Source organism: Quercus suber, unplaced genomic scaffold (assembly GCF_002906115.3).
Source record: "Quercus suber isolate HL8 unplaced genomic scaffold, Cork oak 2.0 scaffold_145, whole genome shotgun sequence".
NCBI classification, from domain to species: Eukaryota; Viridiplantae; Streptophyta; class Magnoliopsida; order Fagales; family Fagaceae; genus Quercus; species Quercus suber.
Window position 1 is genome coordinate 59642 of NW_027069606.1, and position 12634 is coordinate 72275.

At 35.0% G+C, this 12634-nt stretch overlaps 2 protein-coding genes across 2 annotated transcripts; both read left to right on the forward strand.

Moving 5' to 3' along the window:
• The first annotated feature begins 467 nt into the window (after positions 1-467).
• On the forward strand, positions 468-9594 carry LOC136061319 (cytochrome P450 82A3-like). Its single transcript, XM_065776916.1, is given in 2 exon segments — positions 468-1483; positions 8743-9594. Coding segments are annotated over 2 exon segments (1575 nt in total). The 5' UTR covers positions 468-535; the 3' UTR covers positions 9370-9594.
• LOC112006820 (cytochrome P450 82A3) lies at positions 3996-4941 on the forward strand. Its single transcript, XM_024039131.2, is given in 2 exon segments — positions 3996-4833; positions 4836-4941. Coding segments are annotated over 2 exon segments (849 nt in total). The 5' UTR covers positions 3996-4017; the 3' UTR covers positions 4869-4941.
• Positions 9595-12634: the final 3040 nt, after the last annotated feature.

The window sequence follows — 12634 nt, forward strand, 5'->3', positions numbered from 1 at the left end:
TACCAACCAAATTTGAAAATGAAAAATTAAAAAAAGAAAAAAAAAGCAAGTGAATGCGAAAAGAGTTGAATAAACCAAATTTACTGTTTCTTTGACATTGACACTTTTTACTTTAGAGTAGCTCATATGTATATAAAAGAATAAAAAATAAAAAGCGTGTTCAATAGGCCAATTTACCAACCAAATTAAAAAATGAAAAAAAAAAAAGTGAAAGCAAAAAGCGTTGAATAAATCAAATTTACTGCTTCTTTGGCATTGGCACTTTTTATAATATAGAGAAATTTATAAGTTGTTGGGATAATAAATGTAATTAATAAATGATTACTAAAGTCCAAAACGAAATGGCCGAATGGCCTTTGTTCTGCTCGCCCAAAGTCATGTCTCTTTCCTACCAAGTTTCAAGATAAGCTCATTTAAAGCTTTGATAAGGTGTGGGCTGGACCCAGAGAGCTATGATGCACTCACCAACGAATATATAAACATAAAGGATTCTTAGAAAAGGTATCCAGAGGAGTCCTTGCAACCTTATCCTAAAATGGATTTTCTTCCACCGTCCTTAAATTCTGCTACCATAGCTGGACTTTTAGCCATAATTCTTTTCTCCTACTATCTTCTAAAGAGGTCCAGAGTTGGCCTAGCCAAAACAGCACCAATTCCTGCTGGGGCATGGCCTGTAATTGGTCATCTTCGTCTGTTGGGAGCAACTCAGACTCCCCACATCACTTTGGGAGCCATGGCCGACAAGTATGGACCACTTTTTACAATCAAGCTTGGATTGCACCCTGCTTTGGTGGTTAGCAGTTGGGAGATGGCTAAGGAGTGCTTCACCACCAATGACTTGGCCGTGTCCTCGCGGCCCCAACTAGTTGCCATGAAACACTTGTGCTATAACTACGCTGTGTTTGGCTTTGCACCCCATGGTCCCTATTGGCGTGAATTGCGTAAAATAACCACTTTAGAGCTACTATCTAATCGCCGGCTTGAGATGCTTTCCCACATTAGAGTCTCCGAAGTTGAGAACGATATAAAAGATTTATACAAACTTTGGATCAAGAAAAAGAACGGGTCAGGCTTGATTTTGGTGGAGTTGAAGCAATGGTTTGGGGATATGAACCTCAACGTGATTCTTAGGATGGTTGCTGGAAAGAGGTACTTTGGTACTAGTGATGGGGTTAATGAAGAAGAGGCTCGGCGTTGCCAAAAGTCCTTGGGGGCATTCATTCAATTTTTGGGATTGTTTGTGGTGTCCGATGCTATTCCTTTTCTTGGGTGGTTAGATTTGGGTGGACATGAAAAGGCCATGAAGAAAACTGCAAAGGAATTGGATGGAATTCTTGGGGAATGGCTGGAAGAGCATAAGCGTAAGAAAGCTTCATCTGAGAATAAAGGGGAGGAAGATTTCATGGACATAATGCTCTCTGTCCTTGATGGTGCTGAGCTTGAAGGTTACGATGCAGATACAATCAACAAAGCCACATGTTTGGTACGTTTTCTCTTCACTTCTTCACGAAGTTTTGCAGCTTTTGCGTAAGGGGTCTTGCTTGAACATGTTCCAAGCAAGGCGGCTCTCAAATGTAGGGCATACCAAAAATAATCACCTCAAAATTGACTTTTTGCTTGCAACTGAAACCGTTTTGTTAAAATACGGTAGATGAAACTAAAATAAAACTTCCACGGGTCGACTCGGGTTTGAGCCTAACTCGTGAGGTGATGAAGAAAATATACCTGAGATCTCAAATTGACCCATCACTTCTTCCATCATGATCAACAAAACCCAGATGGGAAACAAAGAATTAACTCAAATAAGGACACCACCAAGCTCAGAAAACCAAAAAATAAGAAAGAAAAAACACAAGCATTAGAGGTAATTAAGAGTATGATCACTGATAATGGGATTACTGAAGCTAATTTTGATTCTGTTCTGAATTTAATGCCTCTCTATTTCCAGACAAATAAACAGTAGAATTAATTAACAGCAACATCATGAACCCGTCTCCTTCAAAGGAGATTTTTTCAGAGCCCCCGAAAAGAATCTAACCCAAAAAAAAAAAACACACACACACACACACACACACACAAAAATGGGAAAAAAAAAATTTTATGTACAAGTATGTATCTTTCTCTTCCTCTTCCTTCTTGGACGCCAAGAAAAACTTTAAACTGGGTGTTTTTTTTTTGCTTTACCCAATAACGGTCTCATAGAAAGAAAGGAAAAAGAGAGAGGCATGACAAAAGAAAGTGAACTTTCTTAATTCATCTCTCTAGAGTGCCATCTCTCTCTCTTTCCCTCTATAAAACTCATTTCTTTAAGAATCGCTATATTCTCTCCAGCAAATGAGCATAGTCATGCAGTGCCTCATGATGTAGAACCTTGCTCTTTGTTCCTTCACAAGCCTAGCACACTTCCTTGTGAAAGAATACCGTGGAGTGTGTGGAGTGAAGAGCAGAGACCAAAGAGACTTCAGAGAACAAAGACCTTAGAGAGAGAAAGGAGATGAGATTCTGAGAGAGTGAGATACGGATTCAGAGACTTTGGGGGTGTTTGGTAGAGTAGTTTGAAAATTGTTGTTTGTAGTTTTTTGAAATATGTGTGGGTGAAAAAATGTGTTAAAATGCCTAAAATGCTATTTAAAAACTAAAAAATATTGTTTGAAAATACAAACCAAACGGGCCCTTTAAGTTTAAAAATATGAGGTCACGTGGAAGTAGAACTGTGGAAGATATCTGAAGCCTCTAAAACTCTGTTTTTGATTTAAAATTTAGCCATTCTGATTTGAGTTTGTCTTTGCGTGTAAGTTTTAGATAGCGTGTAAGGCTTAATAAGTTAGTGCTTGAGTCATATCAATTTTCGTCGTCACGTGTTCACCTAGAAAGAACCAAAAAGATATATATATATATATATATATATATTTTTTTTAAATCTCAAACCTTCGGTCGATGTTTTATTGCTTAAATTTATTATAATTTAATAAAATAGTATTATATTATTTTATTAAGTTTGTGATTTCCAAAAAGCTAGATTAGACTTTGTGGACTATTAGTATCATTATCATAAGATAAGTTTGTGCTAGATTAGACTTTGTCGACTGTAGTAGTATCATTATCATAGCATTAGGTGCGAATGTTTTATTGCTTAAATTTATTATAATTTAATAAAATAGTATTATATTATTTTATTAAGTTTGTGGTTTCCAAAAAGCTAGATTAGACTTTGTGGACTATAATGGTATCATTATCATAACATTAGTGTGAATGGTATATTACTTAAATTTATTATAATTTGATAAAATAGTTTTTTTTTTTAATTGTCTGTGTAATTGATAATAGTGGCTTGAAGAATTAAATTAAATTATGGTTATAGACTTGTTTATTAGATTGAATTGAGTAATTGAAATTATATAATTTAATTCAGAATTTCAAATTGTGAATAATTTATGGAAAAACCATCTATAATATTCAACTTTCGTAATAAGATAAAAATTAGTTCATGAATGATTGTTTAATTTTGTGTGTGTGTGTATAGATAGATAGATAGATAAATAGAAAAAGATATTGCCAAGGAATTTAGTTAAAAAAAATTTATAAATGATTTTAATGCTATGAAAGAATGTAGGACACACATTTGTTGAGTTAATTAAAGTTAAATTGTGAAATAAAGTATTTTTTTAGTCTTTCTTATTTTATTTTATTTATTTTTTAACTTAGAGAACTTTATTTTATTTACTATGGCTAGCTCTAGGAAAAATTTCTGACTCTGTCACTAGGCAAGGTAGTTTGCCTTGCCATGTGGGATTGGGTGGGGATGGTTTTATCTTACACATGTAAGATAAAACCATCCCTAATCCTATCGTTCTAGAATAACTCATTAAAAATGTATTCTTTTTTTGGTTAATTAATTAACTCATTAAACATGTGTTTGTTTTTTTGTTAATTAACACTGTTAAACATGTGTATAAAAGGTTCATTTGGTTCATCAAGAGGTATCCTATGGAAAAGTCCCTTAAACCTTAGCCTGAAATGGATTTTCTTCCACCTTCCCTAAACTCTGCCACTATAGCTAGATTTATTGCCATAATACTTTTCTCTCACTATCTTCTTAAGAGGTCTAGAGTTAGCTTAGCCAAAATAGCACCTATTGCTCCGGGTGCATGGCCTGTAATTGGTCACCTCCCTCTGTTACTGGGAACCCAACCTCCCCACATTACTTTGGGAGCCATGGCTGACAAATACGGAGCACTTTTTACCATAAAGCTTGGATCATACCCTACTTTAGTGTTGAGCAGTTCGGAGATTGCAAAGGAGTTCTTCACAACTAACGACTTGGCCGTGTCCTTGCGGCCTAGACAATTAGCCACAGAACACTTGGGCTATGATTATGCTATGTTTGGCTTTGGACCCTATGGTCCCTATCGACGTGAATTACGTTTTTATCCTGCAAGTCGATTATCAGCACCTCGTGTATTTTCTGAGAATTGCATTATAGGTGGATACCATGTTCCAAAAGGAACTCGATTAATCACAAACCTTTGGAAAATCCAAACAGATCCACCCATATGGCTTGACCTATTAGAGTTCAAGCCCGAAAGATTTCTCACCACCCACAAGATTGTTGATGTTAGGAGTCTAAATTTTGAATTGCTCCCATTTGGAAGTGGCAAAAGAGCATGCCCTAGAATATCTTTTGCCCTTCAAATGGTTCCCTTAGCACTGGCTAGTTTTCTACACGTATACGATATCTCAATGCCCTTGGATGCTAAGGTTGATATGACAGAGACAACTGGACTCACAAACCACAAAGCCACCCCACTTGAAGTTCTCATCAAACCTCGCCTACACCTTCCAAGCTTTATGGATTAAAGATTGTCTAGTAGAATTCATGTGCAGTTGTACATGCATGTCTAAGTGTTTGTTTGACAAAGATTATTTTTGGCAACTTATTTTTTCACTTTTTGGTACTATTCTTGAGTCTACTATGCTATTTCAACAAAAAAAAAAAAATTTAATTTTAGTAAAATAAGCGGATTTTAAACAGACCCTAAAAAATGTGGTTCTATCAAAATTTGACTTGATTTGTTTGTACTTTGTTGGTAGGTGTGCGAAATTGCAGGACACTATAAGTTTACTGTTGTACATGGAATTAACAATGCCTAATTGGAGAATATGGTTATTTCTCCACCTTCATTATGTTGGGTTAGCTTGCTAAAACGTGTGCTATGACATTACGGAATCTCGATAAGTTTAATGCTGTTGATTGAAAATAACCTAAACCCATATAAGAGAAATTTGCAATCATTGATCATTTTCTTTAAATATGATGGGCTAAGATTTTAATGGAGAGTGTAATTATGAAATAGACTTTACATTCAATTTAAAAATATATCTGAAAAAAATGATGAGTAAAATTTTGAAGTTTTAAAAACTTATATGACATAATATTATGAGAATAAATAAGAATAAAAATAATTGATTTCTATATTATGTATTTGATTCACGACTTCCATGGCGAACATCACCTTTTGATGAAGATGTCAGCCTAGAAGCACTGGCACGTACTACTACTATGTATATATATTTTTGCAAAGTCTATTCCAAGTTTCCAACTCTATGGATGGGGTGATTGGGATTTACCAATCAAGCATCTGGTGAATCAGTGAAGAAAGAAAAAGGGGAAAGAGATTGAAGAGAACTGGTGAAAAAGGAAAAAGAGAGTGGAAAGGGAGATAGAGATCGAGAATCATTGGGATAGAGAGAGAGAGTGAAGAAAAAAGAAAGTGATAAAATTGAAGGGAGTGATGGTCGGTTGAACGTGTGGTGGGGATAAAGTGAGGAAAAATAGATAGAGAAGTGGGTTGTATTCAATGGTGGGAAATAAAGTGGGGGGAACAATAATTAAAAACAAAAAACAAAAAAGAGATAGAAGGAAAAGTACGTCAATTATAATGTATGTAATGGATATTAATAAAAATAATTTTTTATTTTTGGGATTTTATGTCAATTATAATGAATTTTTATTTTTATTTGTAAAACATATTTATAAGAAACAATTAATTCTTTTTTTTACTATAGTCATACTAGTAATATAGTCATACTAATAAAATTGGTTGAATGTGGAAAAATGCATTCTACATAATCTACACTTCTTCAAACTTATTCAACATAATCATTTTTTAATAAAATTTTCAGCATAATACCTTACACAGTTTTTTAGAATAACACATGACGAGGATACATCATTCAAAATGCATTATGTTGAAACATCTTTAAGGAATGCATGACATCCTCATTCTTTTGGAAGATATCCATACTAACACAAATAGGTTAAAAGTAGTACACATTTTACTACATAAAATTTATAAGTTGTTGTGATAATAAATGTATTTAATAGATTTCAATCATCTTATAACTAAATATTTAAATTGCCTATTATTTATAATGGGTGACACAACAATTTATATGTTTAATGTAAAAAACCTTGTATTACATTTATCACTACTCATAGAAGTTACCTAAAATAAAAATAGACCACACAAACAAAGGGCATGTTTGGTACATGTATTTAAACACATGTTTTCAATTTTTAAACAATATTACACGTATTTTCACACACTTTTTTACCAACACGTATTTTCAAAAAAAAACTAAAAATTATTATTTAAACACATATACCAAATAGGCCCAAAATGTCCATAATGTTAAGAAAAATCCTAAATCCCTCCATGTTTATCGTGTGAACTAAAATAAATGATTACTAAAGTCCAACACAAAATGGCCGAATGAACTTTGTTTTGTTTCGGCCAAAAACTAGCATGTCCCACATGCCAAAAGTCATGTATCTTTTCTACAAGCTTGCAAGATAAGCTCATTTAGAGCTTTTATAAGGTGTGGGCTGGACCTATGGGGCTATGATGCAACCAACAATGAATACATAAACCTAAAGGATTCTTATAAAAGGTATCCAGAGGAGTCCCTGCAACCTTACACTAAAATGGATTTTCTTCCACCTTCCCTAAATTTTGCTACCATAGCTGGACTTTTGGCCATAATTATTTTCTCCTACCATCTTCTAAAGAGGTCCAGTGTTGGCCTTGCCAAAACAGCACCAATTCCTGCTGGTGCATGGCCTGTAATTGGTCACCTTCCTCTGTTGGGAGCAACTCAGACTCCCCACATCACTTTAGGAGCCATGGCCGACAAGTATGGACCACTTTTTACAATCAAGCTTGGATTGCACCCTGCTTTGGTGTTGAGCTGTTGGGAGATGGCTAAGGAGTGCTTCACCACCAATGACTTGGCCGTGTCCTCGCGGCCCAAACTAGTTGCCATAAAACACTTGTGCTATAACTACGCTATGTTTGGCTTTGCACCCCATGGTCCCTATTGGCGTGAATTGCGTAAAATAACCACTTTAGAGCTACTATCTAATCACCGGCTTAAGATGCTTTCCCACATTAGAGTCTCTGAAGTTGAGAACGATATAAAAGATTTATACAAACTTTGGATCAAGAAAAAGAACAGGTCAGGCTTGATTTTGGTGGAGTTGAAGCAATGGTTTGGGGATATGAACCTCAATGTGATTCTTAGGATGATTGCTGGAAAGAGGTACTTTCGTACTAGTGATGGGGTTAATGAAGAAGAGGCTCAGCGTTGCCAAAAGGCCTTGAGGGACTTCTTTCATCTTTTAGGGTTGTTTGTGGTGTCCGACGCTATTCCTTTTCTTGGATGGTTAGATTTGGGTGGACATGAAAAGGCCATGAAGAAAACTGCAAAGGAATTGGATGGAATTCTTGGGGAATGGTTGGAAGAGCATAAGCAAAAGAGAGCTTCATCTGAGAATAAAGGGGAGGAAGATTTCATGGACATAATGCACTCTGTCCTAGATGGTGCTGAGCTTGAAGGTTACGAGGCTGATACAATCAACAAAGCCACATGTTTGGTACGTTCTATCTTTTCACTTCTTCATGGAGTTCTGCTTAGGTCATAATCTATATGGGATTCCTAAAATTATTAGCTATTGAATTAACTGAACAAGTAGGTACAAAAGAATGGGGCTTGCTTGAACATGTTCCAAGTAGGGCGGCTCTCAAATGCAGGGCATACCAAAAATAATCATTTCAAAACTGACTTTTTAAGATCAAGTGTCTATTTGGTAGAAACTAAATTTTTTTTTCCTGAAAGTATGGTAAATAAAGCCAAAAAATAAAATAAAATAAAACAAAAGGAAATAAAAAGTGCAATAAGATCTATAAATAGTAGTAAAAATAAATTGAATAGTATAAAAAATTGACTTTTTAAGCCAATGTAGGGTGCTAGGCAACCCAATCCTTTACCCATCCTTACAATTGATTAATCATTTACACTTTGTTTGTTTTGATGGAAAACCTTCTATAACGTAGGCAGACTAATATACTACATTTCCTTAAATAGTAGATGAATAGTCTATTTTGTTTTTGTTTTTTGCTTTTGTTTTTTATTTTATTTTATTTTAGGCCTTGCACTTTAAAAAACAAAGAAGTGTATTGCAAATTTCACCATATATATATATATATATATGAGTGTGTGTGGTAAAATCCAACCATGTCTTACTTAAATGTAACAATTTGTCGTGTTACACTGTTATAGTATTCTGTATTGCCACGTGTATATAATTATGTTTCTTTGCTTTTCCGTACATGCTAAAGCTCCAAAACATAGGATATTTTTTGCTTTACATTTGCAATCTAACAAAAGGTATGCACTTTGCAGAGTATGATTGCTGGAGGCAGTGACACTAGCACAATTACTCTAACTTGGACAATAGCGTTATTGCTAAACAACCGCCTTGTGTTGAAGAAGGCGCAAGGTGAGCTTGATGTCCAAGTGGGTATGGAAAGAATTGTAAACGAATCAGACATCAGTAAGCTAGTCTACCTCCAAGCCATAGTTAAAGAGACATTACGTTTGTATCCCACAGGTCGACTAGCAGCACCACGTGAATTCACTGAGAATTGCATTATAGGTGGGTACCATGTTCCAAAAGGCACTCGATTAATTACAAACGTATGAAAAATCCAAACAGATCCACGCATATGGTCAGACCCATTAGAGTTCAAGCCCGAAAGATTTCTCACCACCCACAAGAATGTTGATGTTAGGGGTCAAAATTTCGAATTGCTCCCATTTGGAAGTGGTAGAAGGGCATGTCCCGGAATATCTTTTGCCCTTCAAATGGTTCCCTTAGCATTGGCTAGTTTTCTACACATGTATGATATCTCAATTCCCTCAGATGCAAAGGTTGATATGACTAAGACAGTTGGTCTCACAAACAACAAAGCCACCCCACTTGAAGTTCTAATCAAACCTCGCCTACACCTTCCAAGCTTTATGGATTAAAGACTATCTAATATAATTCATGTGTAGGTCTAAGAATTGTGATTTGATCAAAATTTGCCATGATTTGTCTGTACTTTGTTTGTGGGCATGCCATTTTGCAGGACACTAAGTTTGCTGTTGTGAAATGGAAATAACAATGGCTAATAATTGGGGGAAAATGCTTATTTCTCCACCTTCATTATGTTGGGTTATTCAGACATAAATAGATTTGAATTTCGTCAATCTCATCCTCCAAAGAGAAATTTTTTCATAAGAAATTGAAATTTCTATACACCATAAAATGTCGAAACTTGGGCTTCGCATTTTATACACGGAAAAATAATTAACTGCGATCGTGTTTTTTTTTTTTTTTTTAAATTAAATTAATTTAGCACTACCATATAATATGTTGTATCATAATCTAACACAAACTAAGAAGATTTTTCTCAAAAAAAAAAAAAAATGGAGATAAAGTTTTTGTGTGTGTGTGTGTGTTTGAAATCAAGGTGATCAGAGCATAGCAAGTGGTCGCATGAATAATTGCCTCCTAAACTTAATCCCCTTAAAAGAAGCTCATTCCCTTCTAAACTACATGCTTGTGTTGCAAGTTTTACCCCCATTGACAGGATAAAGTATGTTAAATTACCGATTGTTCTAAAAGTTTTAACTATTAAAATATTGTAAATTTAATCATTTAAACACATGCTTCAAACAAAGTGTCTTATAAGTATGACCTTTGAAATATCTCTCCCCATTTCTCCTTTCTTTTAAATTCCATTTTTTATGGCCGTTTTGGCTTCATTAGTTAATTGTAGGGCAGTCAAATTCCTTTATAATTGTCTTCTTTAAATTGCATCTTGAACATTTCAATTTGAACTTATCACATTACAAACTTGATTCAAATTATAATGTCATGGAATTTTCCAATCACAATACGTCAACATATAATATAACATTTTTTTTACATGCAAGATATATATTCATTGCATTCACATGAATCATATGTTCTTTTGATTTAGGGCATAACCCTCCCTCTTTTGTCAAAAGAATAAATTTAGAAACACAATTTTTTCTACAACTTGCTAAAGTGACATGTTGTGAGCTTTGAAATTAAAAATGATATTAATGATGGGTTCATATATACGTGATATCTATCACTCAGAACTTGCCACTCAAATCTATACAAGAAAAGGTTGTGCTCTCCTACTCTTTGGATAGTGGTGGTGCCACCTTATGGCCAGGGTGGTCCCAGGACCACCTTGACCTAGGAAATTTTTTTTTTTATATATAATAATTTAAAATTTTATATTTATTTATGTTAGGACATATATGGTTCATTGTTAGGAACATATGTCAATATTTTATGAAGTTGGCTAATCTTTTGACAAAATGTACTTTACTTGTATTTTGGTAGATCTAGGATGTGTTTAATACTTTAAGAAACCAGGTTGTTCAAGTCTAGATTAAAGCCATGAAGATTGGACCACGAAACAAGTGGTATCAGAGCGGGTTCACTCTGATTGGATTAATTTTCTGAGTGTGATCCTTGACCCCTGTTGTCATGGATAGAGGACAATATTTATTTATACCTAATTTATTTGATGGCACTAATTATGCATACTGAAAAGTTTGTATGAATGTTTTATTGCAGGCTCTAGGTGAATAGGTTTGGCAAGCTGTTGAAGTTGGCTGGATTAAGCCAAAGGAAGTGCTGGTGGATTGGGATGATGCAACAATCATAGCGGCAAATTTCAACAGTAGGGCCTTGAATGCTTTGTTTTGTGGGGTGACCAATGAGGAATTCAATAAAATATCATCCGCGGAAGTTGCTAAGGAAGCATAGACCATTTTTGAGACCACCTATGAAGGTATCAAGGCAGTAAAGACTGTGAAGTTTCAACAACTCACAAGCAGTTTTGAAAAAATATGGATGGAGGAAGACGAGACCTTTGATGAGTTCTATGCTAAACTCATGGATATTGTGAATTCTGCTTTCAACCTTGGAGAATGTATTGTGGAATCCAAAATTGTTAAGAAAATCCTTAGGTCCTTACCTGAAAGATTCCATGCCAAGATCACTGCCATTGAAGAAGCAAAGGACATTGATCAAATTCCTTTGACTGAGCTTGTAAGGAAACTTCAAACCTATGAGATAGGATTAGGCTCAATGGGAGAAGGTGGAAAGAGTAAAAACTTGACTCTTAAGGGTATAGAGGAAGAGACTGAGGACTCTGAAGATGAAGATGAAAGTGAAGATGAGGATGAGGATCTGACTTTCATAACTGATGAGATTATCAAACTTCTTCAGTTTAGGAAAAATGATAAGGACAAACCTCCTAGGAAACCTAAATCCTTTGAACGGTTTTAGACCCCTTAACACACAACCAGATTGAGTAGCCTAGTTAATTAGCCAAGTTGTTACTTAGTCAAATTAAGCAATTCTAGGTTAAAACAATCAAACAATCATATCAAGAATATATAGCAGCGGAATAATAAATAACACAAGATATGATCACCCAGGAAAACCAAACCGGTAAAAAACCTAGGGAGGATTTTACCCACCGATTCTCAAGACAAAACTAAATTCACTATGAAAGAATCGAAGTTCATACAAAAGGACTTACAAGCTCCCCGCTCGACTTCCTAATGCTACCTACTAGTAGAACTTATTGACACGACCCCGTGCAAGCTCCGAATCCACGGACTCCTTCTTTCTTGAATTCTTCAATCAGCTACAAGCACCCACGCTTGATATTCTTTAAGCTTCAATGGTAGTAACCAAGTTGATCATCAAGATGTTGAAGTAATCTCTATCTTGAAAACCTTAAGCTTTGTGTAAAGGAAAGCTCCTCTAAATCTCACAAGAGATTTACACAAAACAGCAATGTATGAGTAACAATACAGCTAGAGCAACTCTAAAAACGTGGCTAGGGTTTTGCCTTATATACCTAGGGCAAAGACATAAAACCCTAAACATTTAATGAGTTAGGGCTGAGTTGGAAAAACTGCAGAAAACGCAATCTGGTTGACTTTCGATCGATCGAGTCTATTCTTCGATCGATCAAGCCAGACCGAAATGCCCCAATGCATCTACAGTCTCTCAATTCTAACTTTACAATAATTAATCAATTTTGATCAAGCTTAAACAAGACTAAACATATTGTTTTGATCATGGTTTGCCAATATTACAAATTAGAGTTCTAAATACATAAATTCCTAAACCTTTAGAACCTAACATCCTCTAGGAAGGGCAAGAATGAGAAACCCCTCATCAAATGCCATGAGT